The sequence below is a fragment of the Onychomys torridus genome, chromosome 5 (genome assembly GCF_903995425.1).
Source record: "Onychomys torridus chromosome 5, mOncTor1.1, whole genome shotgun sequence".
In the NCBI taxonomy this organism is placed as follows: Eukaryota; Metazoa; Chordata; class Mammalia; order Rodentia; family Cricetidae; genus Onychomys; species Onychomys torridus.
The window spans coordinates 89,110,044-89,135,487 of NC_050447.1; the positions used below are offsets into that span (position 1 = coordinate 89,110,044).

Consider the following 25,444-nt stretch of genomic DNA (forward strand, 5'->3'; position numbering starts at 1 on the left):
GCCGCGGACGCTCCGGGGTCCTCGCGCACCGGAAGTGCTCGTGCTCGGCCTTTTCCGTCTGCACTGGAGGCGGCGAGTGGCCGGCGTGCTCCGATCGTTCGGAGCTAACCGCTGCTTGGCGGGCCTCCGCGGCCCGGCGCACGCCCCAGCCGAGCGAAAGATGGTGGGCCGGAACAGTGCCATCGCCGCGGGCGTGTGCGGTGCCCTCTTCATCGGGTACTGCATCTACTTTGACCGCAAAAGGCGGAGTGACCCCAACTTCAAGAACAGGCTTCGAGAACGTGAGTGGGCCCGCGCGCCTCCTGCCCCTGCCCAGGCCTTCGCGCCCCCAAGAGGCCTCCCTGGCGTCGCGCGCTGCGGCCAGGGTCCCGCCTGTGCCCGCGGGCCTCCATCTTGGAGGCGGCTTGGCTCCATCTTGCTGGCGGTGGAATGCACGCTTGGCTCCCGGGAGGGCTAGCACTTTTTACCTCCCACCTGTCTACAATTTTATTTATTTGTTTATTTTCTTTTTAAGACGAGTGATTAGTCCTGGGTAGGCTGGAAGTCACGCTAGTCCTCCTGCCTTAGCCTTTCAGGTACTGTGGTGACGGGCATGAGCCTCCTCGCCCAGCCATTAAACTTCTGTGGGGTGTGTGCGGGTCGATAGGGTCCTTCTGTGTAGTTGCGGCTGGCTTGATGGACCGTAGCCCACGCTAGCCTCGACCTCGTGGCAGCCCCCTTGCTTCAGCCTCTCGAGTGCTGTGATAACAGGCAGGAACCGTCTCTGCCAACTTCACTGTTTAAAAAAAAAATGCGACACGGTCTTGCTGTATTTGGTAGGATGGCTTCGAACTCGTGGTGCCTCTCATGACTGGCTTTACAGATGGGCGCCTACACATGACCAAGTCAATCCTTTTACCCCGAAAGTGTTGACGCTTTGTAGCTAGAGCCTTAATCTGCAGACTCAGTGCGGCGGCGTCCTTGCATTCTTAAACCCTCTTGGTGGCTTCGCTCTGGTGCTTCCAAGATATGAGTGAATGCTAGAGAAATGCGGGGGAGTCCAAAGGGCTGCGCTCCTCACGTGGTTCAGTCTTATTTCATACCTGCGACATCTTTTAAGAGAGGGTTACCAGAGGGAAATCCGTGGCGCTCCTTTATCCAGCGTATTCCCTTCTGAATTTCAAGGGTTCTTTTCAACAGTCCAAAAGAACATTTGTTGGAATAGTTGGCGGTTGTGCGCCTTGTGTAGGGCGGTCAGCCAGTGGCGTAAGAGTCACTATCCATTCTACCGAACTTTTTTTTTGTTTTTCGAGACAGGGTTTCTCTGTGTAGCTTTGCGCCTTTTTCCAGGAACTCACTTGGTAGACCAGGCTGCCCTCGAACTCACAGAGATCCGCCTGCCTCTGCCTCCCGAGTGCTGGGATTAAAGACGTGCGTGTGCCACCACCGCCCAGCTCCGGACTTCTTTAGTTAAGCCATCCTAAATCATTTTTCACTTTTTGGGTAGTTACAGGTGATCGGACATTGCACTTCCTTTACCGCCTACGATAGGAGTTCCATCCCTTCCTGAGCCTGTGTGCCCCCAGTAGCCCATCATTTTCATCATGTAGGGAGACACACAGAATTCGTTTTTTGTCCGTGGCTAGGTAGAGTAATGGAAAGAATGCTGCTAGGCTTCAGACTGCACTCCCGGGAACAGATTGTTTCCTGGCCACAGCATCAGCTCCAAATCCAAATCCATCTTAACTGAAGTAAGGTAGTACAAGTTGCCTTTTGTTGTTTGGTGATACAAGTATCCACCACAATTTATTTGAGAAGGAAGACCCATAAATGCTGGCTGTGAAGTGTGACTGGGTACACAAGTACAGTCTGTACTCAGAGGGCCGCTTGTCCGCACACAGGGGGATAGCTAAGCAGGTGCATTCCTCTGAAAAGCCTTGTTAGAAATCGTGAGAAAGTGGTTTTTGGTTAAAGAAATCATAAGTTGTTATTTCAGGAAAATTAGGGTTGTTGGGGTTTTTTGGTTTTTGTTTTGAGACTGGGACTCATGTAGATCAGGCTGTCCTTGGGACTCAGATCAACTTGCCTCTGCCTCTTGAGTGGTGGGATTAAAGGTTTGGGGCACAACGCCCTGCTAGAGGTGTTCTTTTCAAAATGACCTTTCCAGCATTTCCTTTTTGCCCTTCGGGCGATGGACTCCATGGCCTTTTCCTTCAGGCTTGGTCTTCTGCCACTGTCCCTACCACGTTCTGTTGTAGCCAGTTTGTATTGTTGATGGGGTTGTCTGTCTTCCTCCTAGCTTTAGCCAGAATCTAATGACTTCAGTGAATTACTAACTGCAACTGTGACAAAAACGAATCTACAGACCACGGTATTAATGAATGCTAGAATTCATCTATTGTTTAATTTTTGCTAGCTAGCAAGTAATGAATAATTTCACAGTCTCTTTTAAAGCTATTTATATAGTTGATTCTTAAGGATTTGAGTCATTTGAATTAAATAGTTTGACTCAAATCATTTATATCTGCAGTAAAAGGATAGTTTCTCAATTTTTGTTGTTTTGTTATTTAATGAAAAGGGGTTTAAATTGAGGGTTTGAGATTAAATTAGATATCTTAATTCAGACTTTTGCCTTCTGTAAGCAGATGATCATCACTTTTCCCCGGCTTGATCTCAGGTATCTAAATAGTTGCTGTGGCCACTTCAGGTGCATTTCATTTATGTAACTGCTCTGTGAAAGATACTCCACTTAGGAATATATTACATAGGTGATTTATTTAAATGTTTAAATAATGGCTTGGATTTGGGGTGGTTCTGAACTTAGGCTTTGCATTGTTTTTTGTTTGTTTGGTTTTGAGACCAGGTCTCTAAGCCTGGCTGTCCTTGAACTCACATCCCTCTGCCTCGAGTACTGGGATTAAAGGTGTGTGCCACAAAGCCTGGTTCACGTGGGGTTTTGGTTTTTTGAGACAGGGTTTCACTGTGTATGTAGCCTTGGTTGTCCTGGAACTGTAGACCAGGCTGGCCTTGAACTCAAAAAGATCTGCATACTTCTGCTTTACAAGCACAGGGTTTAAAGGTGTGCACCACAACAAATAAAAAAACAAGGCCTTATTTTGCTGATTGAATGTATACCTTGTTCCATTGTGGGGTTTTGTTTTGTTTTTTTTCTATCTGTCCCTTCATTACAGAGATACATTTACAGTGCCCTTGCACTGTTAATAACTTAGATGGTTGTGGAAAACTAATGGGATTCATTTTGTTATTTTCTCAAAATTGTGGTTTAGTACATTGTATTTTTTGTTGCTTATTATACAGTTTTGCTTTGTTTTAAGAGGTGTTTTTCATCTGAATGGTGTGTCTCTGTACACTGAGGACAGGAGGTCTGAAGTTAGGATGCTTGAGGAGCTGGTCTTACTTTTGAAGAATTAACCAACAGGTCCTTTAGTCATGTGGTGAGACTTGCATTCGTAGAGTACTTTAAGGTTTTCAGAGACTTTGAAGTTAGATTTTCTTGCTTAAAATTTACTCTAGAGAGAGCCCTTCACTTAGACCACTTTGCTATTGTCCAAAGTCATAGTATTGAGTGAAAGTCAGTGGTCCACATACACTAATGTTCTTTCTTATGAGGCATACGAGAGAGAACTGTGAGGCTATTTTTAACTAGCCAGCTGCTTGTAACAGAATGCATTTTGGAGTACGACCTCTTCCCCTTTTCTTGTTTGATCAAACATAAATAATACTGGGACCTTGTTGTGTGCCTGTAATCCCTGAATTTGGGAGCTGGAGCAGAAGGATCTAGAGAAGTCAGGGGCCTGGGCTGTGTAACAGATGCAGGCCAGCCTGGATACACAGAACTTGTCTCAAAAAAAAAAAAACCCACCAAAGTCAAATATTTTGTTTTTACAAAACCATGTTGCTTCAGAATGCTGGATAATTTTTCATAGTAAAGCTAGAATCTAGTACAATTCAGCAACAAACACTTTATTCTTTTGCCTTGGAAAGGGAACTTTGTCCTGCTGGGGTACAGCTGTTGGAACAGTCTCTATCTGTGAGTGCTAGACCTGGTGACAGAGGGGAAAAGTGAAAGCTGCTATCCAGAAGTGCCAGTTCACTCCCCACCGGCCAGGGAGGCAGGGATTCTGCAGTCAGGAATGTTTGTGGAATTAATGTGTGGAATTAATGATTGCTGAAGCAGTTTGATGTGTTGATTCTTTTGATGATAGCCAAGTGAAATTTTATTTTATTTTTCTTATAGGAAGAAAGAAACAGAAGCTTGCTAAGGAGAGAGCTGGGCTTTCCAAGGTAATAAAATGATCTGTGTTTTTGTAAGAGAGTAACTTAGACTGTAGGTTGTCCAGGCCTGCTATATTTTCCTTTGGTGGTGACAATAAATGTCTTACTGGGTTAGCAGCAGAATGAGGGGCTCTAGAGATGTGGACACACATGAGATAAAAGTGTTCTCAGGCGCCCCCCCCCCCCCCCAGGGTTTCTCTGTGTAGCTTTGTGCCTTTCCTGGAACTCGCTTTGGAGACCAGGCTGGCCTCGAACTCACAGAGATCTGCCGCAGCTACCACCACCGGCTCTCGGCTACTTTAAAATGGTAGCATTTGATTGGATTTTCCTTCCTTTCTCTAGTGTTCTTTAAAAGATCCACACCTGTAATCCTAGTGTTTGAGAAACTCAGGCAAAGGCAACCTGGGCAACATAAATAACAAAAGGAACCCTGTATATTCAATTCAGAGTTCTTTAAAAGTTTTTAAACCTATGGATCAGAATTGTCTAGGTTCTGATGGATTTTTAAAAAAAAACAAACAAACCTTGGGTTGGGGATTTAGCTCAGTGTTAGTGTGCTTGCCTGCCCTGGGTTCGGTCCTCAGCTCTGAAAAAAAGAAAAAAAAAACAACCCGTAACTGTACAATGTCAGTTATTTCATTTCTTTTCATAGGTCCTGTGTTCATTATTTTTAATGACTACATAGGCTTTTTTAGCTACTTGATTAAAACTAATCTGTGATATGTAAGTAAACTAGGCAAGTCACTATACATGTCACTTTCCCCTTGCTGATGTTTCTTTGGATTTGCAGAACAATTATTGAATCATTAATTGTTCCCCCTTTTTTTTAATTTAAAACTCCACTCCCACCCCCCCCCCCAGAGTTTCTCTGTGCAACAGTTCTGGCTGTCCTGGAACTTGCTTTGTAGACCAGACTGGCCTCGAACTCACAATGGTTCACTTACCTGCCTCTGTCTCCCAAGTGCTGGGATTAAAGCCCAGTGCCACCACCGCCTGGCTCTTAATTGTTCTTTTAAAAGCTCATTCAGGCAAGGAAAAATGGGATTGATAGATATTCCAGTTTTATTATTATTTTGAACCAGTGGAGTGATCAGCATAGCTGACAAGTTCTAGTGAGTTGAAACTGGGAACTGCTGTGTTTTTCTAATATGTCCAGACAACCTTTGCAAGATGTGGGATCCAGGTAGATAACTTTAGACCTGTGTGTAAGTGTGAGAGTCTGACGGGAGGGATGGTATTTAAAATTCAACAGGTAGAACTGGCATTGTGAGCTGTACCCTTTTCTCTGTCGGTTGCTTATGGTTGTTTATCATAAAATATTAGAAGTAACTGATATGATCAACAGATGCACAGTGAGTACTCTGTCATTCCTTAGTTGTATGTTCTGCCATTTGAGACTCAGTCTGGCAGACCCGTTGACAAGGACCTGTGATCCTCTGAGGTCAGAGATTTGAAGGTTTATGGCCAGCCTGTTAAGATCCTGTCAAAAAGCTCAGTGGTAGAGTGCTTTTCTCAAGTCCTACCAGCAAGAAAATGGTACATCTCTGAATATATATATAATATGTATGTACATGTGTATGTAGATGTAAACGGCTTGTTAAATAAGAAACACAGAACCGATTGCAGTTAAACACCACGAGGTCAGAGCAAGAGCGGAAAACCTTACCCTTCACTGCTTCTGCTGTTCTTCCTCTCCACAAGAGACCTACTTCTGTGCGTCCTGTCTATTTAAAGACTTTCTGTTCTGTTTTCTCATTGGTTGTAAACCCAGCCACATGACCTCCTCGTCACTGCCTGTTTGTACAGACCTCCAGGTCTTCTATGGTTGGTATTGAGATTAAAGGCGTGTGTCTGCCATGCTGGCTGTGTCCTTGAACACACAGAGATCCTCCTAGCTCTGCCTCCCAAGTGCTGGGATTAAAAGCGTGCCCCACTACTGCTCAGCTTCTGCTCTGGCTTGCTCTGATCTCAAGGCAGCTTTATTGACATACAAATAAAATCACATTTCAATACAAATAAAATATCACTATATTTCCCCTTTTCTATTTTAATAAAAAGAAAAAATGGAAAAAGTTATAACTAATATAAGAAACACTATATACAAAACTATAACTATACATATAACTATAACTATATATATACCATATATACAAACAATAAATACCTAAACAATGTCTAGCCCATTTGTATTTGACAAATTCAGAGAAAATAATTCCATTATCTATCCTATTTTGGTAAGTCCAGAATGTACCTGATTCACTTTTTATCCTAACTTATATAGCTAATGGAACTGTCTTATAACATCTTTCAAATTTATACACTTACAGCTCTTAGTGAGTTTTTCTGAAATCCTTAACAAAGATAATTATAACTATAAATAACTGATCTTCAACTCCCTCAGCGACCCAAGAAGGAAATAATACTACCTAATAAAAAATAAAAACAAGAAGTGCATGCAAGCAGCTTCCAAAAAAAAATGAGTTGACAGAAACAGCCAGCTGCCTGGACAGTCATGTGTAACAACTACAGAGAAGTCCTCTAGGTGCACATGAAAATGTGTATGAAGTATTAGAAGAGTGAGTGGATTTATCTATAATGGCTACAACAGCACTGTATAGATAATACATGTATAGGTAATGGAGATTTTTATAGATGTATAGACTATAATTTTTTGAGTCTGGTTTTGTTCTTAGAATGAGCCCTCTTTTTTGGTGTTTGTTTTTGGGGGCGGGTATTTTGAGACAGGAGTCTCTCTGTAGCCCTGGCTGTCCTAGAACACTGAAGACCAGGCTGGCTTTGAACTCCGATTCACCTGTTTCTGCCTCCATTTTAAAATTTTAAATGGTTTTCTGTGTGTTGATTATATTCTTGGCTTAATTTCGCCTTATTCCTTTTCCAGTTACCTGACTTAAAAGATGCTGAAGCTGTTCAGAAATTCTTCCTTGAAGAGATACAGCTTGGTGAAGAGTTATTAGCACAAGGTAATAGTCATTTCAGGATTCAGAAAGAAGTAGAGTGAATTATTCATATTGATAAAAATTTATAATAACAGGACTTTCTTACCTAATTGTCATTAAAAAAAGATTTCCAACATTTCAAGGTGAGTGTGTTTAGGTACTCATGGGTGCCATTGTCTGCCACCGTGTTTTACTTGCTCTGACACAGGATATGGAAGATAATAGTTGTGAAACTAGGAGAGAACTTTATTTTTGCAGAGATGACTCTAAAGTCACTTAGAGTGTGTGTGTGTGTCCATAGTGTAGTATAAATAGTAACTTAAGTGACGTGAACTGAGTTTGACAACACTCACCTAATAATCAGGTTCTTTTCCTCGGTGTTGGTCCAAAAGAAAGTTAATTTACCTAACCAGGGTCACGGGGAATAATAGTCAGGGTTCTATAAGGAACAGAATCAATGGAATGAACATATACACCTGAGTGGTTTATGGGCTGTGGTCTGACTAATGTCAACAATGGCATCTCCTTCCAGAAAGGCCAAGGATCTGGTAGTTTTCCAGTTCACAAGACTGTCTCAGCAGTCCCAATCTGGTGCTAGAATCCCAGGGATGTCCTAGAGTTGCCAGTTTTCAGTCTATGTTGGAATCATGAAATGTGTTCTATCTAACACCATTGAAGGAATGGCTTGGGGCAGATGAACTTGCCCGTGAGAGTGAGGGCAAGCAGACAGAAAAGCATAACTTTCTTTCATATCTGTGGGCTGCCTCCAGGATGTGTGGCCAGGATTTAGGGTCAGGATTTAGGGTGGGTTTTCAACCTCAGATAATCCAACCAAGAAAAGTAACTGGGGTGGAGAGACGGCTCAGCAGTTAAGAGCACTGACTGCTTTTCCAGATAACCTGGGTTCAATTCCCAGCACGCATACGGTTCACGGCTGTCTGTAACTCCAGTTCTATGGTACCCGACACCCTCACACAGACATACATATACTAATACACATAAATAAAATAAAAATAAATAAATTATTAGAAAACTCAGATGTGCCTAGCTGCTAGGGTTTTAGTTGACTTTCACATGTAGTCAAGTTGATAGCCAGAGTAGCCATCACACCAGGTATTTTGGCATCTTGTTTCAGTTCTGATCAGTTATGTGGTCCAGAACTTAGATACTTAATTACTTTGGGCCTCATTTATTTACTTACCTGTATTGAAAGATGGCTTTGTTTTGTTGTTTGGTTTTATTCTTTCTCCTTATATATCTTTTTTGAATTTTTTGAGACAGGGTTTCTCTGTGTGATAACCCTGGCTGTCCTGGAACTCAATTTGTAGACCACCCTATCTCTGCCTCCCTAGTGCTAGGATTAAAGGCATTTGCCACCACACCCAGCTATTAAACATCTTAATAGGTATTTTTTGTTCTAGAGTTGGGTAACATTTTGTTCTATACAATAGAATGGTTCCTAGGGAGATTGTTTTTTAACTTTCATTGCAAAAGTATTTTTGAAATTGTTGCTATCATTAATAAATTTGGTGTCATGTTTCAGGTTTTATATTGGATTCAGATAGCGTTGAACTTCATGCATAATGTATGTTTATTTGTGTTCTATTTGTTTTATGAGGAAAGTTTATAGTAGTAATCCACTTTACACTTGTTAAAGTTTTAAAATGTGGGATGTGTACATGAATTCCATGTGTGGTGTAGGGGTTAGAGGGAAACTGTTCTCTTCCACCCTTATGTGAGTCTGGGGATTGAACTAAGGTATCCAGGCTTGCGTTCTGTCTGCAGAGCCACGTCACTGGCCCCATCTTACTTACGTTACTTTCCTAAGAGAAGTAGTTTCATGTTTTAGTTTGTCCAGTCAGTTTCATCGAGAGTCAGGTAGCCTAGTTCTTGTATTCAAATAACTAGCAAACTTAACTAGTTTCCAAACTTTACCTAGATTAAGAACAATATTGAGTAATCAAATCTTAAGTTCAGAAGAATAGATTTTCCAAGGTGCCTGAAAGAGGCACAGGCACTGTGTGTTCTTAGCACCAGGGTAGTGCTTCAGCCTAGAATGATTACGTTCCTCTGGTCTGGCCAGGTGCAGCATTAACACTGCTGGTTAAAGAGAAAAACTTATTGCCAGTGTTGATTCAGAGGAGGCCTGGTGTCTGCTGCAGTAGGGACTGAGTAAGCCAATCATTCTGTCAACTTCAGCTCTGCATCACACAGTCTCAGGGCCTGGCCCTGGGCAGGTTCTCCTGGTGGGCATCATTACATCTCAGTACCCTAGGAAAGGAACTGGCCATGCAGGGTCAGTGATGGCTGCACATACCCAGATGACAGTGGGCAAGCAACACAGTCAGGTGGTGTCCTCATTTGTATAGGTGGGATAACAACCATAATTCCCACAAAAGCTGAGGTGTAGCTATTTCTGACTGTTTGAGAGGCTCTGAAAGCACTCGATGCTGGTGCCTCAGTCCATCTACAACAGTCAGTTGGTAAAATAGGTTCATTCCACTGGTGCAAGGAAATTCGGTATCGACTTTTTACTTGCCAGTGATTTAGGCTAGGATTGGTTGGTGACTAAGTTTTGATGGCTTCAGATACTATGTGCAATCTTGCAGGTGAATATGAGAAGGGTGTGGACCACCTGACAAATGCAATCGCTGTGTGTGGACAGCCTCAGCAGCTGCTGCAAGTGTTACAGCAAACTCTTCCACCACCAGTGTTCCAGATGCTTCTGACCAAGCTTCCGACCATTAGTCAGGTAAGGAGTTGAAGTGTTGGAGAGTAACAATGAATTGATCTGAGAACTGTAAGCTCGGGCAAGTCTGCTGCTGAGCATATAATACTGAGTGTGCCAGACCTGGAAGTGGTTTTCCTAATGATACATTGTGCAGGTGACTTAGCATAAGGTCCAGGCTTCTGTTAGATAAGAATCATAAGTGTACATGTGTTGAGTGTAAAGCCTTTATTTACATTTGAGTCCCTAAATTAGGCCACTTGGCTACTCCTGCTGGGGGTGCAGTGCGTTTTGGAGCCCTTGTCCATTGTGCTCAAGCCTCTGTACATGCTTGTAGGACATATCAAGGTCAGAAGTCAAGACTGCATAGTCTGACCATCCTGGTGTTCCTGTGTCCATTCTTGGTACTGTTTGTACCTCTTTGGGCTGCTGCTCTGGGCTTTGAATTTGGTATATAGCACCAAATTTCTACTCAGAAGTGCAAAGTGCATGTATAAATGATTAATATAGTTGAGTGTGGTAGCACATGCCTGTAATCCCAGTACTCTGGGGGGCTGAGCCAGGGCTGTTTAGTGAGATTTTTGTCTCAAAACATTAGGTACAAATTGGGTAAAATATTCAATATAGTGGATTCTGTTCATACAAATCCTTTCTAAGGAGTCCAAAATGAATCTTAGAACAGGTACTGCATGTGCTGATTTTCAGTTTGATATGGTTAAGTGTTGAGGGAAAGGAAATTTTCATAAAATTTTTTAGTAACTTGTGTCTTACTCAAGTAAGGCAAAGGCTTTACCATTGAGTCATATTCCTAGCTTCTTCATAGTGATTTTTAACTCAGCTAGACGCCTGAGGGAAAATTAAATTCCCCCAAAGATTTGAGGAAGATTTAGAAAACCAAGAACTTGAGCAAAGTCTATTAAAGTTAGATGAATGTGGTTCCATTCTGTCCATCCCTCAGTTACTGTTAGGTGCTGTTGAAGGAGTAGCTCTTGTAGTCTGTTTTCTGTTGATTGATCACAGCCAGTTCTGAGAATGGAGAAGACTAAGCGTTTGGCTGTTGTGCCTGTATCTGTCCAGGAGCCACTGTGACTGTCACATGGTGACACAGAATTCAAAGGGGAACCAGACCAGTGTGCAATGAAGGCTGGGAGTCAGGGTTTAGCTGCTCGTTCAGGAACTGATCCAGTTGGAGAGTGGAACCTACAGATCTCATCACTTTACTTACTCTAGGCCTTAAGAGCCCAGAATCTCAATACTGCCTGCCACACTAGTGCCTAAACGTCCAGTACAGAGACTGCTGAGAACAAAGCAAGGCCAGGCCAAAGCAGCACTATAAGAAAGAACGTCACAGATTTGCCTGGCTGGCATCCTAATTCTTCAACAGCTTGTATTACTCTGTTACCTTGTCTTTGATAAGTTATATATGCAGTTTTTTGGGGGTGTTAATTTTGTAATGCAGTGTTGCTTCCTGTAATGGCTATGACCTGGAAAGGGAAATTATGAAGTATAGAAGAAGGCTTGGTAAGAATTCTCATTGCTGTTTCTTGGTTTGTGTGGGGGTGAAAAGTCTTTAGATTATATAATTGACAAACAGCCTTGTGTCATGTACTTCATTTATTCATTTGGATTTTGGTAAGGAACTAAAGCTTGTATGATCATACCCTCAACACCCATCACCAGCACTCCTCCTTCCCCTCCTCAGCTAGTGTTGAGATTTCAGGTGTGTCACCATTCCCAGCTGATCTTTGTCTCCTCAGAATAGTGTGTGAAGTGTGGAGTCAGTGTCAAAAATCCGAGAATTTTAGCAAGTGTGGGATTGTGCTCCCCAAAATATTGTGCACCCTAATAAACTTATCTGGGGTCAGAGACAGAACAGCCACAATATTAAACATAGAGGATAGGCAGTGGTAGCACACGCCTTTAATCCTAGTATTCCAAAGGCAGAAATCAAGGATACAGCCAAGCATGGTGACTCATGCCTTTAATCCCAGGGAGTGATGGCAGAATGCAGAAAGATATATAAGGCATGAGGACCAGAAAGTACAAGCATTTGGCTGGTTAAGCTTTTAGGCTTCTAGCAGCAGTTCAGCTGAGACCCATTCGGATGAGGACACAGAAGCTTCCAGTCTGAGGAAACAGGATCAGCTGAGGAATTGGCAAGGTGAGGAAGCTGTGGCTTGTTCTTCTCTGATCTTCCAGCATTTACCCCAATAACTGGCCTCAGGTTTGATCTTATTAATAAGACTCTTTAAGATTCCTGCTACAAGCAAAAGTTGGTTCTTTGAATGTGAAGAGCAGTTTTAAGTTGAAATTAGACACTTCTCAAAATTAATTTTCTTTTTCTTTCAGAGAATTGTAAGTGCTCAGAGCTTGGCTGAAGATGATGTGGAATGAGCCAGCTATCAACACGATAAAATCTCAGTTAAAAATGATTTAACCATTAGCTTGGAAGCTGATCGGCTGTGGGGAATAAGGGCAAATATGCTTGTCATGAACTGTCCTACACTGAAGTCTACCAAAGTGAATGTGCACTTTGAGTAGATCCATTGTCTGTTCTATTTATTTTTTTTCCAGTGAAAAGTATTTTGATAGAACTTTTCATTTTATAAATATACTGAGTTAACCAAATATCATGGATTTCGTTTATTCTTAAGACATGCAATGCAAATGTAAATACAGGAGAGTATTAGGTAAAAATTCACAGTGATAAATTTTAAAACATGGGAAGAGACTACAGAGGATAGTTGAATAATGCCCATTTTTAAAGGCTAGTACATTTTATTGTAAGTCATCAAATTGGATAGAAACTTGTGTTTATGAAAACTGAGCATTAAAATCTTGCAGAGACTGTTTCTTTCTGTTTACTTTTGGACATGTGAAGTGTGCGGTTAGCGATCCCATTCCTTATCCGTGTTTCCTAAACGCTTCAGTCTACATCAGTGGCTTAATGTCCTCTAGGGACTAACCCCTAGTATTTCAAGCACCTGGCTGCAGAAAGCACCAGGATTACACCTGGCTGAGCCTTGCCTGCTGTCTGCTCACTCTGCTCTTTACAGACTGAGAGAACCGGTCTGCTCATCTCTTGGGTGGCTCTGTTCAGCGTGGAGTTTAATTGGTTCTGTTGAGTGTCTGTAGGTCCATCTCCAACTGATGGCTGATGATTTCAGAACAACCAGGCATTGCACTTGTTTATATTCTGAATTTGCATGTTTACCTGACTCAGTATTTCTCAATTAAACCTCTAAGTGGAATAACTTCTTTGTCAGTTATTGCTAATGTAAAGTGATTTTGTTACTATTGTATCAGTTAACCAGAAACTTGTCTTTAAGGCAGTTGTGATGGTCTGCTTGTGAAAGTGCTGATTGCTGTTTTGCTTTTAACAGTGTATCTCTTCTATCTTCCTGTGCATTGACTAATTTATCTTCTTCAGTGACAGTAGAGTGTCATCTTGACTGGAGACTTGGCTGAAGCAGGTGGGACCTCTTCTCAGATAGTAACCTCTCACCTGATGACATGGGCTGTTTCTGATTCAAGACCTTGTGTTCTGTGCTGGTATCTGTTCACCGAGCAGCATTCTCATGGGCAGCTTGTCTGCCTCCATGCCCTAGAATTGTTTTGACTTGCCTCATCTTTTTCCATGGCTTGTTTTGATGGTAGTTTAGTAGGAAGAATCTGGAATGAGGCTTTAACTAGTTCCTGCCTCTGGTTAGTGAATGGATAACAGCTTTGAACAACTCACCTCTAGTGACCTGGAGGCGCAATTAGAGGCATCTACAGGCCCTTTCCAGGCCTTTGATGGTGAACCCTTACCAATGCTTTCTAGGTAGGGATGTGTGTTTGGGGGTGTGGTGCTACAAATATGCTGCCTGAGTTTTGCTGATAGGGTCTCCAGTCCCAAGTATCATAATGGTGACCACAGATTGATTGCACTGCTAAGAAAGTCCTGCATCAGCCCAGGTATGGCTAAGAGGACCATAGGGGGAGTGGAGGTGGGGAAGTGAGTGGTAAGGGCACTCTTGGAAAGAGGTTCTGCAGTGTACACCTGGTGGCCTGGCTCCTGGCAGCCGAGAGGGTAGCGATATTGTCTTTACTTTGAGACTGATTAAGTCAAGACTTTCCTTAAGTGACTGATGTGGGGCTTCATTCAGCATTGTTACTTTTGAACACTAGCTGTGTTTATGGAGGGACTACTTTCCTCCACATAATCAAGTGCTGAACACTATTTCTTCTCACCTCAAGTTAGATAGAACCAGAAAGCCTTGGTGCTGGTAAGTGATGCCAGAAGGCAAGACTAACACTAAAGTAGTATAAAAGAACAGATTGAAGGTTGCCAGGAGCATTCGAGAATGTGCATGTTACAACATGTTGGTATGCTGCCTTGGGCAAAGGTGTATTGCTGGGTGCCACTGTATTTCCTAACTGAAAATATTTTAAATGGAGCTTCCTGGAAAGGTGGTGTAAATGCCCTAATATAGTGTGCATATTTAGGCAAAGTTCAGGTGTTGTGTTCCTTTTATCTCCAGCAGGTTTGGTATTTATACCATTGTCTACCTGCCTTTCTGACCTTGAATCAACCTATGGATCAGAGTATTGATAATGGAATTGCTGCTGAAGAAATGGGGAATTTGGTGTATGATCCTGACAACAAATCTTCTAACAACAACAAAGTGTTTATTACTTGTGCCTCAGCTGTATTAAAGGGTTTGGAGAACATTTGGCTTGGTGTATATTTGCAGAACTGAATGCTGTTGATTTTTGGTGACTACCTAGAAAGCATACCAACCTTTTAGGTTACTATCCCTTTGAGAAAGAGCTTTATGGCCCCCCGCCCACACCTCACCCCACGAAAGCAAGCCTATTTACTACCTGACTTCCAGCATGGAAAGTATCTCAGATTAAGTTAAGAAGCCCTGCCTTAATGACAGTCGGTGAGGGGTCCTGTGTTGTAGGGTCTGGCTGGGGTTGGGGTGCTGTCTGACTGCTAGTGTGATGGTAGACATAGACTGGGATCTCTGTAAAAGTGACCATGTGTAGTGGTGATGTGGGAACCACCAGTAGGAAAGCTTGACTACAGAGGGAGAGTAATTAGTCGTTGAAAGTCTGGAGCATAACTCAGCACTTCTGAAATGTTGAAGATTTTAAATATGCTAAAATTTCTCTATAGTTCAACTAGATGGGTTTATTCACAAAATTACACTAAGCAGTTTCTTCTGTTTTGGGAGGCAAGAATCCTGTGATCCAATACAAGTCGGGTACTACTCTTTGTCTACTCAGTGTGTGTGGGGGTGGGGGTTCTCTGCAGACAATTAAAAACTACAGTTGAAGGTATTGTGAAATGAACCTTTAAAGCCCATTAGTACATTGGGCGTTTGGCAGCATGGTGAGGCTTCACGCAAAAGCTGCTGAGTCAATTTTTGCCAAGAAGCAAGGGGGCTGGAAGTTGAGTTGACCCTAGAGAATGGTTCAACAGGCTTGGGTGGGGGGGGGGGGGTGGCCCTGACCTCCATGTGCAGGTGTGAAGTGAACATGGTGAAGACTGGGCCCTGCAGGCTTTGAGTTGACCTGTAGCAGTCCTCTGTTTTGAAGTTCCAAGGCTGAGCCTGTGTATTCTAGTGACCCATGACAGTTAACACCTGAGTGATAAAGCCTTGCAGAGACTAGGTACAGCCTGTGCTGGTGATGTTGTCTGTCACATTCTTAAAGGCCCTCTGTTTCCTGTGTCAATTAGGGCTCCACTGACAGAGGTAACACCCTCTTAATACCACATTTCAGTCTCCACTATGTGACTCTTGCCCCAGCCTCCCAAGCCCTGGGGGTTCTGGAATGTATCACTATGCCCGCCTTAGGACCCAGTTTTGGGATTAAGACTGCCAGCACTTGTTAGTACAAGGTCATGGTAGAACCGCTCCCTCACTGTTATACTGTCACTAATAGATAAGGGAGAATATGGAGTCGGGGCATACCACTGGGTGTTGGGTAGGATTGTGAGTTTGGGGCCAGCTTTGGACCCTGTGGAGGCTGGAAGGTTCAAGGTTTGAATTTGGAAAGAGAAATTGACAAAAGGTAAATTAAACTCTCTGGGAGGGAGCTGGGGTTTTGTTTTGCTTCATTTTTAGAGTACTTTCATGTAGCTTAGGCTGGCCTTGACTCTTCATCTATGGAGTACTGGGTTTACAGGTTTGGGCTTCCATGCCTGGCTGTTTATTTACAACAGGATCTCACTGTGTAACCTTTGCTGGCCTGGAACTCAGAGATCTAACTGCCTCTGTGTCGTGTCCCCGTCCCCCCCCCCCCCCAAGATCCTGTAACTTCCAAGTGCTGTGATTACAGGCATTTGCCTGCATGGCTTTGCTTTTCAAGAGCTTTAGAGTTTCATAAAAATGGTTTGAAATTTTTTGAGTTGGTGTTAACAGAAGAATTCCCGGCACTTTTTGAAATGACTCTAAAAACATTTCTTCCATATTATGCTGTGTTTGTGTAAAATGTTCTCTGAATCAGTGATTATAAAATTGAAATATTGAGACCAGCTCTGAAATGCTGAAGGCGCTCTGCATCCTGCAGGATCAAATACTCACCCAAAATATAATGCAAAAGCACATTCATCTCATTCATAGGAACCTCGTTTCAAAATAAATACTCTTACGATTTATTACCAGTAATGTTTAAATTGTCTGTTTTGTAGGCCCAGTTCTTGGGATCATGTAGAAATTTCTTAGGTTAACGGGTTGGCCGGTAGGAAAAGTTGAAGTCCCAATTTAAACCACTCTGTAAATCTGACTCCTACCAGCAGATTTGCTTAGCTATTTCCCGGTCAGCAACTACACCTCTGTTTTGCCGGGAGAGTGGAATGCAGACTTGACACCTACTTCCTCACCTCCAATTAAACTCCTTACCTTCATTCACAAGCCTTGAAGAGCTATTTTTAAAACGTTGAAAGTGCAGAGTACAGAATCTTCACAGGTCAGGATAGCACCCTTCGTAATTCTGCTTAACGAGTATGATGGTATGCAGCTATAATTCCTGGCTGAAACTGAGGCAGGAGAATTGTCCTAACTTTGAGGCCAGCCTGGGCTATACAGTGAGACTGTCTCAATAAAATATGAAAGGTTCACTTTAGACTTGGGTCTCTGCATTGCCTTACAAGTGATTTGTGAGAACGGGGAAGAGATCTGGGAAGATGCGAAGTGCTTATACCAAGGTTTTGCACACCTGACCTGCTACTAGGAGAGGGAAAGGCAAAGACATGGGTCTCTGTGCAAGACATGGCTTCTCAGCTCCAGTGTGGGTGTGAAAGTTGTGTCACCTTGGGGTATGGCCTGCATAAGATTCTCATTGGGTTGGCCAGTGCTAAGGTTGCTGCATGGGTAGGTGGGTAACATCCAACCCAGTGAAGGCCTGCATAGAGAAAAAAGATAGGGGTCCCTAAGCAAGGCTGTACTATGTAGAAGGCCTTGCCATACTTTTGGACACTGCAGATCTGGACCTGCTTGAGCGTATGTCCCACAGGGTCTGTCTCTGGGAAACCTAGTGATTACAGTGTGTCTGTGGACAGCCATTCTCAGATCCTCCACTGAAAACAAGCCCTGCCTGCCTGTCTACAGCAAATTCTTTGTGTGCTTTTGTGCCATCTAGTGTCACATGTAGGTCTTGCAGGGTGCTGGCTTTCCCACCTCCCACCATCCCTAGGGACCCCTAAACACATAGTAGATGTCCATATTTAAGTGTATCATTTGCTTTTTTATTCATTCAGCTGATACTTAACAGCTTTCCATGCCCAGGACATTGCAGCAGAGACAGAATAAAAGCTAATTCCAGCTGAGCTAGAACAGGGCCAGTACAGAAATATGATCGGGAGCTAAGGGGCTGAGCCAGGGTGGGGTACTGAAGGCTGGTTACTGATGCTGCATGTTTGCTGGGTTCCAGGCTACAAGTGAACTCTGAAAGGCTGATGATAGATTTTTCCATCTTGGGACTGGGTGCAGGTCATACTACTGGCAAGCCAGTGTCACGGTGTGTCAGTGTCTGGCTAAGGAGCAGGGCCCTGTACTGAGAAGCTTCAAACAGGGACTAAGGGCTGAAGTCTTAAAAGGGGATAGAGTGATTTGCTGAAGGGTAGGCAGGGTGTTGAGGGGGAGTTTACCTGCTGCACCAGGCAGGAGGGCTGCCCTTCCACTTCTGTCTGAGAATGGCCAGGAGAGGAGGGACTGGGCTGGTTTGTGGATGATGGGGTAGTGGATTAGGAAAGTGTCTCAAGGTTTCTTCTCTACGTTCCCTGCCTTGCAGTTACCCAGGCAGGCTGCTGGGTGAAGGCTGAGATGGGAGTGGCCTAGGAAGTAATCAAGGATGTTTGAGGAGAGGCCTCATCAGCATAGGGGTGAAGCTGTCCACCAGCTCTGGGTTCTCAGAAGGGCTGAGCTAGGGCAGATAGAAGTGCAGGAACACAGATGGAGGGTGGGGGTAGCATGTGAAGTAGAGTCAGCTCCGGGATCCACCTCGAGGCATCAGGCACTGGGCAGATCCACTCCTGGTGGTACTTGAAGATACAAGGAGCTAGAAACAATGCTGTCTGTCACAGGCTACAGAGGTCACAAAGTGGGTGGGGGAGATGGAAGGGGCAGTCAGAGTGGCTCTCCATCCTGGTGGACTGCTCTTTCACCCCTCCCCTGCCAAGCTGGCCATTCCCACAGTCAGCTAAGTCACTGAAAAAGCTTGGTATCTGCCTCTTGTACTCAGTTTCTTCACCCACAAAATGGAGCTTCCCATATTTACTTACCTATGTTTTTGAAACAAGGTCTTCTGTAGCTCAGGCTGGTCTTGAACGTGGAAGAGGATGGCCATGGACTTTTGGTCCTCTTGTCTCTCCTTGACTACTCCGGGGCTTATTAACCAAGTCGTGTGTGTCCTAGGCAAATGCTCTCCTACTGAGCTGCATCCCCAGCCTGGGTGCTGCTTTCTTGCCATCCAAGGGAATGGGACTGTATCTGGTCCCTGGTCCATTGCAGATGAAACATCAAGAGTGAGGCAGATGGAAGGCTGGGTCTGGGGCCAAGCTACAACTTCCTGAATCCAACACAGTGCAAGTGCATAGCACCACAGAGGAAGGGCTTAGGAGGAGAGTGTTCCTCAGGGGTCAACAGAGACCCAGGGTACTCACGATGGGCCTGGCCTTCGGTGTGGAGACTTCTTGGTTTCTAGGGACTCCTCGATGTGAGACTGGAGCTTATGTATCTTCGGATGCCATTTCAACCAGCACACATCCTCCAGCCACTGATATAATACCAACTCCTGAATAAAACCAACAGTCCACAACCAGCCTTCCCTGCAGACTTCTCAGCTCTGACAGCTCTTGACATTTGTGCTTGGAGTAACCCTTTATTAAAGGATGTCAGAGGCCCAGATGGCTGCCCTTACTCTGTTTCTGCCTCTTGGCCTCGCCCTCTCTCCTCATCTTTCCACATCATTCATTTGGACGTTTTAAGTTTCCCAGCATGCTCTGAGTTGCCACAAACACTGCCATTGTGTGCAGCGCTCTGGAATGCTGTGAATCCCAGGGTACCAGGAACATGGGTCATGACCTTTGTGGTAGTTGGTGTCTGAGTAGGGCTTGAAGACTGGTCCAGAAGCTGCTTGGCTTCACATGGTTTTGTGTGTGTGTGTGTGTGTGTGTGTGTGTGTGTGTGTGTGTGTGTAGTTTCACACCATAGCCCATGCTGGCGTGAACCTCCTTCTAGCCCAACCTCAAACTCAAGGCAAATCTTGCATCATGAGTGCTGGGACTGGTACCATTACTCCTTGTCCTTGGAAGCTGGGTGTGGTGGTTCAGACCTGTCATTTCAGCTGCTCCAGAGACTGAAGCAGGAGGATTTGCAAACTCAAAGGCCAGCCTAGGTAACCTAGTGAGAGACCCCATCTGAATGTGGAGATAGCTCACTTGGTAAAATGTTTGTCTTTTAAGCATAAAAATATGAGTTCAACCCCTTCACCTTCCCCAAAGCCAGAAAGGTGGCTCTCTGGGGCTGGCTGGCCAGCCTGTGTGATCCCCTGTAGCTCCAGGTCAGTGGGAGACCTTGTCAGATGAACAAAGTATTTGCAGGACAATACTGAGGTGATTCTTTGGCTTACATATGCATGTACACCTCTGCACATGAATACACATACAAACACACACATGGGCTAGAGATGTAGCTCAGTGGTAGAACACTTGTTCACTTTGCTCAAGACCCCTGCTGATCTCCATAGAAGGTAACAGAAGAGGTCCTTGTGAACAAGTCACAGGAAAGAGGTGCTGGGGTGGGTGCTGGGAGACAGGGAATGGGTGTGCACAGTGGAGGTGTCTAAAGCAGTGGACCTCATTCCAAATGTGACTGTCCATCGTAGAGCCTTTTGTTCAAAAGCCAAATGTGGCCGGGTGGCGGTGGTGCACGCCTTTAATCCCAGCACTTGGAAGGCGGAGCCAGGTGGATCTCTGTGAGTTTGAGGCCAGCTTGGGCGAGATCCAGGACAGGCACCAAAATTACACAGAGAAACCCTGTCTCAAAAAACCAAAGCAAAAACAAAAACAAGCCAAACGTGAAGGTAGACACGTGTCTGTCTGGGAAAGGAAGTTATTGCAGTGTCATTTCTGTTGCTGTGAGAAGGAAATTTTCAGGTCCCAACGTAGCCCATCATTGGAGAGAAATCAAGGCAGGAACTTCAAACAGCCAGTCACATAGCATCCACAGTCAAGAGCAGAAAGAGATAACTATATACTCTTGCTTGCTTGTTTGAACTAAGCTGGATTTCTCTATTAGTATATAGCATTTAGGACCTTCTGTCTAGGAATGGTGCCACCCACAGTGGGCTGGGTCTTCCTGTATCAGTTTACTTAAGACAGTCTCCCACTGACAGGCCAACCCAGTGTACACAATCCCTCATTGAGGGGCTGGGGAGATGGTTCAATGGTTAAGAGCAATGGCTCCTCTTCCTGAAGAACGAGGTTTGATTCCAAGCACCCACATGGCAGCTCACAGTCCCTCACTGATATTTTCCAGGTGACCCTAGGTTGTCAAGTTCACAATTAAAGCGACCCACCATAGGGAATGAGGCTTGCATTCCCTCAATTGGTGTCACATAGTTAGGCTATGCAGCTGACTTTGGATCTGCTGGATCTTGTCCTGTTCTCTGTTTATTCAGGGGAGACCATCTCCTCAGAGATACAGTGACAGAGAGCACCAGGACTTAAATCTTTAGGCATCCCCTCTCTTCTCATTCCTATCCTGTTATCCAAATGTAGGGTGGTTGAATTCTAAATTGCTTTGTGTGTGTGTGTGTTGTGTATTGTGTGTGTTAGGTATACATGCCACGTGTGTACTTGTGGATACAAAGGCCAGAGCTCTGAGTTGGGTGTCTTGTATTGCTTTCTACCTTAGTTTTTGAGATCGGGTCCATCACTAAACCTGGAGACCACTGATTAATCTACACTGATGTCCCAGGGAGTCCCTCTTGTCTCTGCCTCCTCAGCACTGGGATTAGAGTTCAGGTCATGCCATACCCAGCTCCCTCTCCCCCACTCCTTTAACATGGGTGCTGGGGACCTGAACTCAGGTCCTCACGCTTGTGCAGCAGGACATTTACCTGCTGAGCCATCCTCTCGTCCCTTCCCTTTCATTACCGAGACAGGGTTGTTACATAGTTCATGCTGGCCTTGAACTTGTGATTGAGATCTTCCTGTCTGTGGGGTTGGAGAGATGGCCCAGCAGTTAAAAGTTCTGGCTGCTCTTCCAGAGGTCCTGATTCCTTCTCTCTGTTGCCATGAGCACCAGGCACATACATAGTGCATAGACATACATGCAGGCAAAATACTCAAAAAATACCCTTAAAATAAAAAATAAATTAAAAGATTCCTCTGAATACTGAGATCGTTGGTGTTTGTCGACATGCCCAGCTGAGACAGGGACTTTGGTACTGATGCTTCCAGAGATATCTCCACATATGGCAAGAAGTCCACAGGATGTGCCCACCTTGCACGGGGCGAGTTGCTTATAGACACTGTGCACATGCCCGGAAAGATCTTGTATACATCTCTGCAGATGCTGCTAGGGATTGGCATTTACCACACAGTTCAATGCTCTAGGCTGCTCCTCTGTTCCTGAGGGGTGCTTTTGAGTCTCTAGGTTGAGCCCCACCTTCCTTTCTCCCTCCGGATACCTTAGGCTGTCATAGGCATCCTGCACTGGCTCACTGAGCCACTTGATGGCAGTGTGAGAATTGGGGAAAGAGGCTTCTCTCTTGACAGTCCTGGCGGCAGTCTTCAAGCTGCTACTTCCGCCTCAGCAGCCACCCAAAGCAAACAGAAGGCTTCTCAGCTCAGTCTACTGCTGTGGCCACCCCTTGGCCTGATACCCGCCTTCAGTCACCCACCCTCTGTCCCCTTTCTTGCCATCAAGCTCCTACCAGTGCCTCCTGATTTATTGTGGATTTTTGTTTTAATTTAAATTTAATTTAATTTGGAGACAGAATCTCACTATGTGGCCCTGGAACTCACTGTGTAGACCAGGCTGACCTTGAACCGACAGAGATCCACATGCCCCTGCCTCCTGAGTGCTGGGATCAAAAGTGTGCACCACCACATCCAGCTGTTTGTTTTTAAAGCTTTGTCATTCTGTGTGTTTCAGAGTCTCTGGGCTCCCAGGCATTTGGCATGAGGGAAGATGTGCAGAAAAAGTTTAAGACCTTGTGGCTTTAGAATAGAAAAGCGAAGTTCCTGAAACCCTTCAGGCCCTGGGGGTTGTTTTCTGGAAGAAGGAAATAGCAAGGGGGAGAGGCAGAGGAAAGGTGGGGTAGGGGTGCAGAGAGGAGGGAGAGGACTCTATGGGAATGTGCAGGAGGCCAGGATGTGGGGCCTGCAGCTCCATTACTGTGGAATCTGACCCTGGGATGCATCTTAAAGGCAGTGTGTTCTTGGCTTCCAGATGTGGTGTCAAAATCCTGGACGGGGGCAAGGGTGGGTGTAAGGCATGCTCACAAGGGCCCTTCGCTCCTTGCATTCTCCATTGTGACCTCTGATTTTTAAACAGGCCTACTGGCCTGCCTTCTTCCTTCTCCTCCCCTGCCCTTCCTCTCTCCTCCCTCCCCCTTCCGTTTCTTTTTTGAGACAGGGTTTTATGTAGCCTAGGCTATCCTTGAACTCATGAGTTTTCTGCCTCCACCTCCTGAATGCTGGGATGATCACCATCCACCATCATGATTGGTTAGTTTCTAATTCTCCCAGAGGCAGATAGGATGGCCAGGCATCCCAGGAGGCTAAAACAAGTGAATTGTGAAAGACTAGCTTGGGCTACAAAGTGATTTCAAAGGCCAGCCTGGTTTTAATAGTGGGATCCTCTTTCAGCCATCACCTCTGCTTTTATGAAGAGCTTGTGGGAAGGTCAAGGAAATCCACAAGCTGCCCACCTCTTTTCCCCCAGCCTTAGGCTGACAGCACTCTCCTTCCAGTTCACCAGCCATGGGCTAAGGATGTAGGGGGGAGAGAGATGGGCTGTGACTCATGAGGAATTTGCTATGGGAGAAATGTTTTTCCCAAACAATGACCAGGAAATACTGTTTTGACCAAGACTTGCTGCATGCGCTGTCCTCTTGGCAGTGTGATCTGAGGGTTTCTGCGCTGCATGAACTTCAACAGGGCCCAGTTCTCAGGCTCAGAACAGCCCACCCCACACAGGCCACCAAGACCTCTCCATCCCCCTTGGTTGGTACTGCTATGCTCTCCTGTGAGACAGCCTTGACCTTGAGCAGGACCTAGGCTGACTGGCCCAGCCTGTATGCAGGTGGGAAGCCATTCTCTGCTGACTCAGGCCTGGCCTAGGGCAGGTGCATGCCTTCAGCCTATGAGTAACACTGGTGTTTCATCTTCAAAGGGCCTTCCCAGGATTAACCAATTCGTCACCCCCCAGGAGAGCCACAGTACAGGTTACTGCTGTCTTCATTGGGCTTGAGCTGGGGGAGGGGAGAGAGGAGGATCCTACTGCAGGCCAGGAGGAGCATCAGTGTGTATATTCGGTGTAGGATGTCCCATGGTATGGGACAGACAGGATGAGACAAGACCCTCATAAGGAGCTGGAGCTGATTGCTGGATGAGAATGAGAGATACCTGGGGGAGGTTACAGACTGGGGAGTCCTGGTTCCATGCAGAGTGTCCTTGTGACTAGGGAGATGGCCCAGCAGGCAAAGTGCTTGCTAAGCTGGTGTGAGGACCTGAGTTCAGAACTCCCACACCCATATAAAAAGCTGGGCTTGGTGGGTCACATGCATGTGACCCCAGAGCTGGGGTCAGGGCATGGAAACAGGGAGAGCTTTAGAACTCTCTGGCCAGCTAGTTTAGCCAAAGCAGTGAAGTCTAGGTTCAGTGAGAGACCCTATCTCAAAAACAACAACAAAACAAAGTGGGGAGCAATAGAGGGGGACCCCTGTAGTCGGTGTCTGGCTTCCACCCATATGAACACAGATGAGCTCACTTAACACACACACACACACACACACACACACACACACACACAGGAGTGGGGAAGGGAGAGGTTGGTAAGGGAACTGGCCGGTGGGGACCACCATGTGTTCTCACCATTGCAGTCCAACCTCAGTCTGCCCCTCTGAGCCTTCCAGGCATCTGTAGCATGAGTCTTTCAACAGTTTTTAGTGCGTGTGTGTGAGAGAGATTCTTTTGGGGGTGGGGTGGGGAGGAACTTTTGAGACAGGATTTCCCATATCCTAGGCTGGTTTTGAACTTGCTCTGTAGGTGGGAATGACTTTGAACTCTTGACCCTCCTGCCTCCTCCTCCCAAATGCTGGGATTACAGGCATGCGCCGTCACATCCAGTTGAGTGTGAGGATTTGGGGGACTTCAGGGATGATAAGGACCGGCCACACAGATGCCTGGAGGTGGACATGGCACCCTGGCCACACTCGTGTCCCTCTGAGGCACATGGTGAAGAAAGCGAGAGCCGTAAAGGTAAGTTTGCATCTTAGAAGCAGATAGGGACAAGCCTTTCTTCCATCAAGCCTCTCTGCAGCTGCTTTTTATAACCTTGGCATCAACATGTGCTTGGCAGTGCCAGCACAGTGTATCTGGAAAATATTTTCTGCCATTTGAAAATACACACACACACACACGCACACGCACATGCACACGCGCATGCGCACACGCACACGCCCGGAAAGGGGAAGAAGGAAAAAAACAAACCCAGTCAACAACAAACAGAAAATGAAGGATACAGAATGTCTTCACAGTGTGGTTCCCGCCCATGACTTCTCCAGTTCATTTCCCCGCTGCCAATTTTAGAAGGCCAGAAGTCACTGTTGTTGTTAAACTTTGCCAGGAAGAATGTAACTCTAAGGGAAGAGTCATGTGATAGACTGGTCAGAAAGCCTTTGGAGAGCTGCCCCTGTGGAAGCTACACCTTCACCTCTGAACTGGCCCCATGTATTTTCTGGTATGTGTTGGACATTGTGC

At 45.2% G+C, this 25,444-nt stretch overlaps 1 protein-coding gene and 1 non-coding gene across 2 annotated transcripts; both read left to right on the forward strand.

Moving 5' to 3' along the window:
* Tomm20 (translocase of outer mitochondrial membrane 20) lies at positions 1-13,214 on the forward strand. Its single transcript, XM_036188114.1, has 5 exons — positions 1-281; positions 4,238-4,284; positions 7,175-7,256; positions 9,842-9,984; positions 12,310-13,214. The coding sequence occupies exons 1-5, from the start codon at positions 161-163 to the stop codon at positions 12,352-12,354; spliced, it is 438 nt and encodes a 145-aa protein (XP_036044007.1). The 5' UTR covers positions 1-160; the 3' UTR covers positions 12,355-13,214.
* LOC118584931 lies at positions 961-1,093 on the forward strand. The gene has a single exon (XR_004945098.1). It is a non-coding gene; the product is annotated as a small nucleolar RNA SNORA14 (small nucleolar RNA).
* Positions 13,215-25,444: the final 12,230 nt, after the last annotated feature.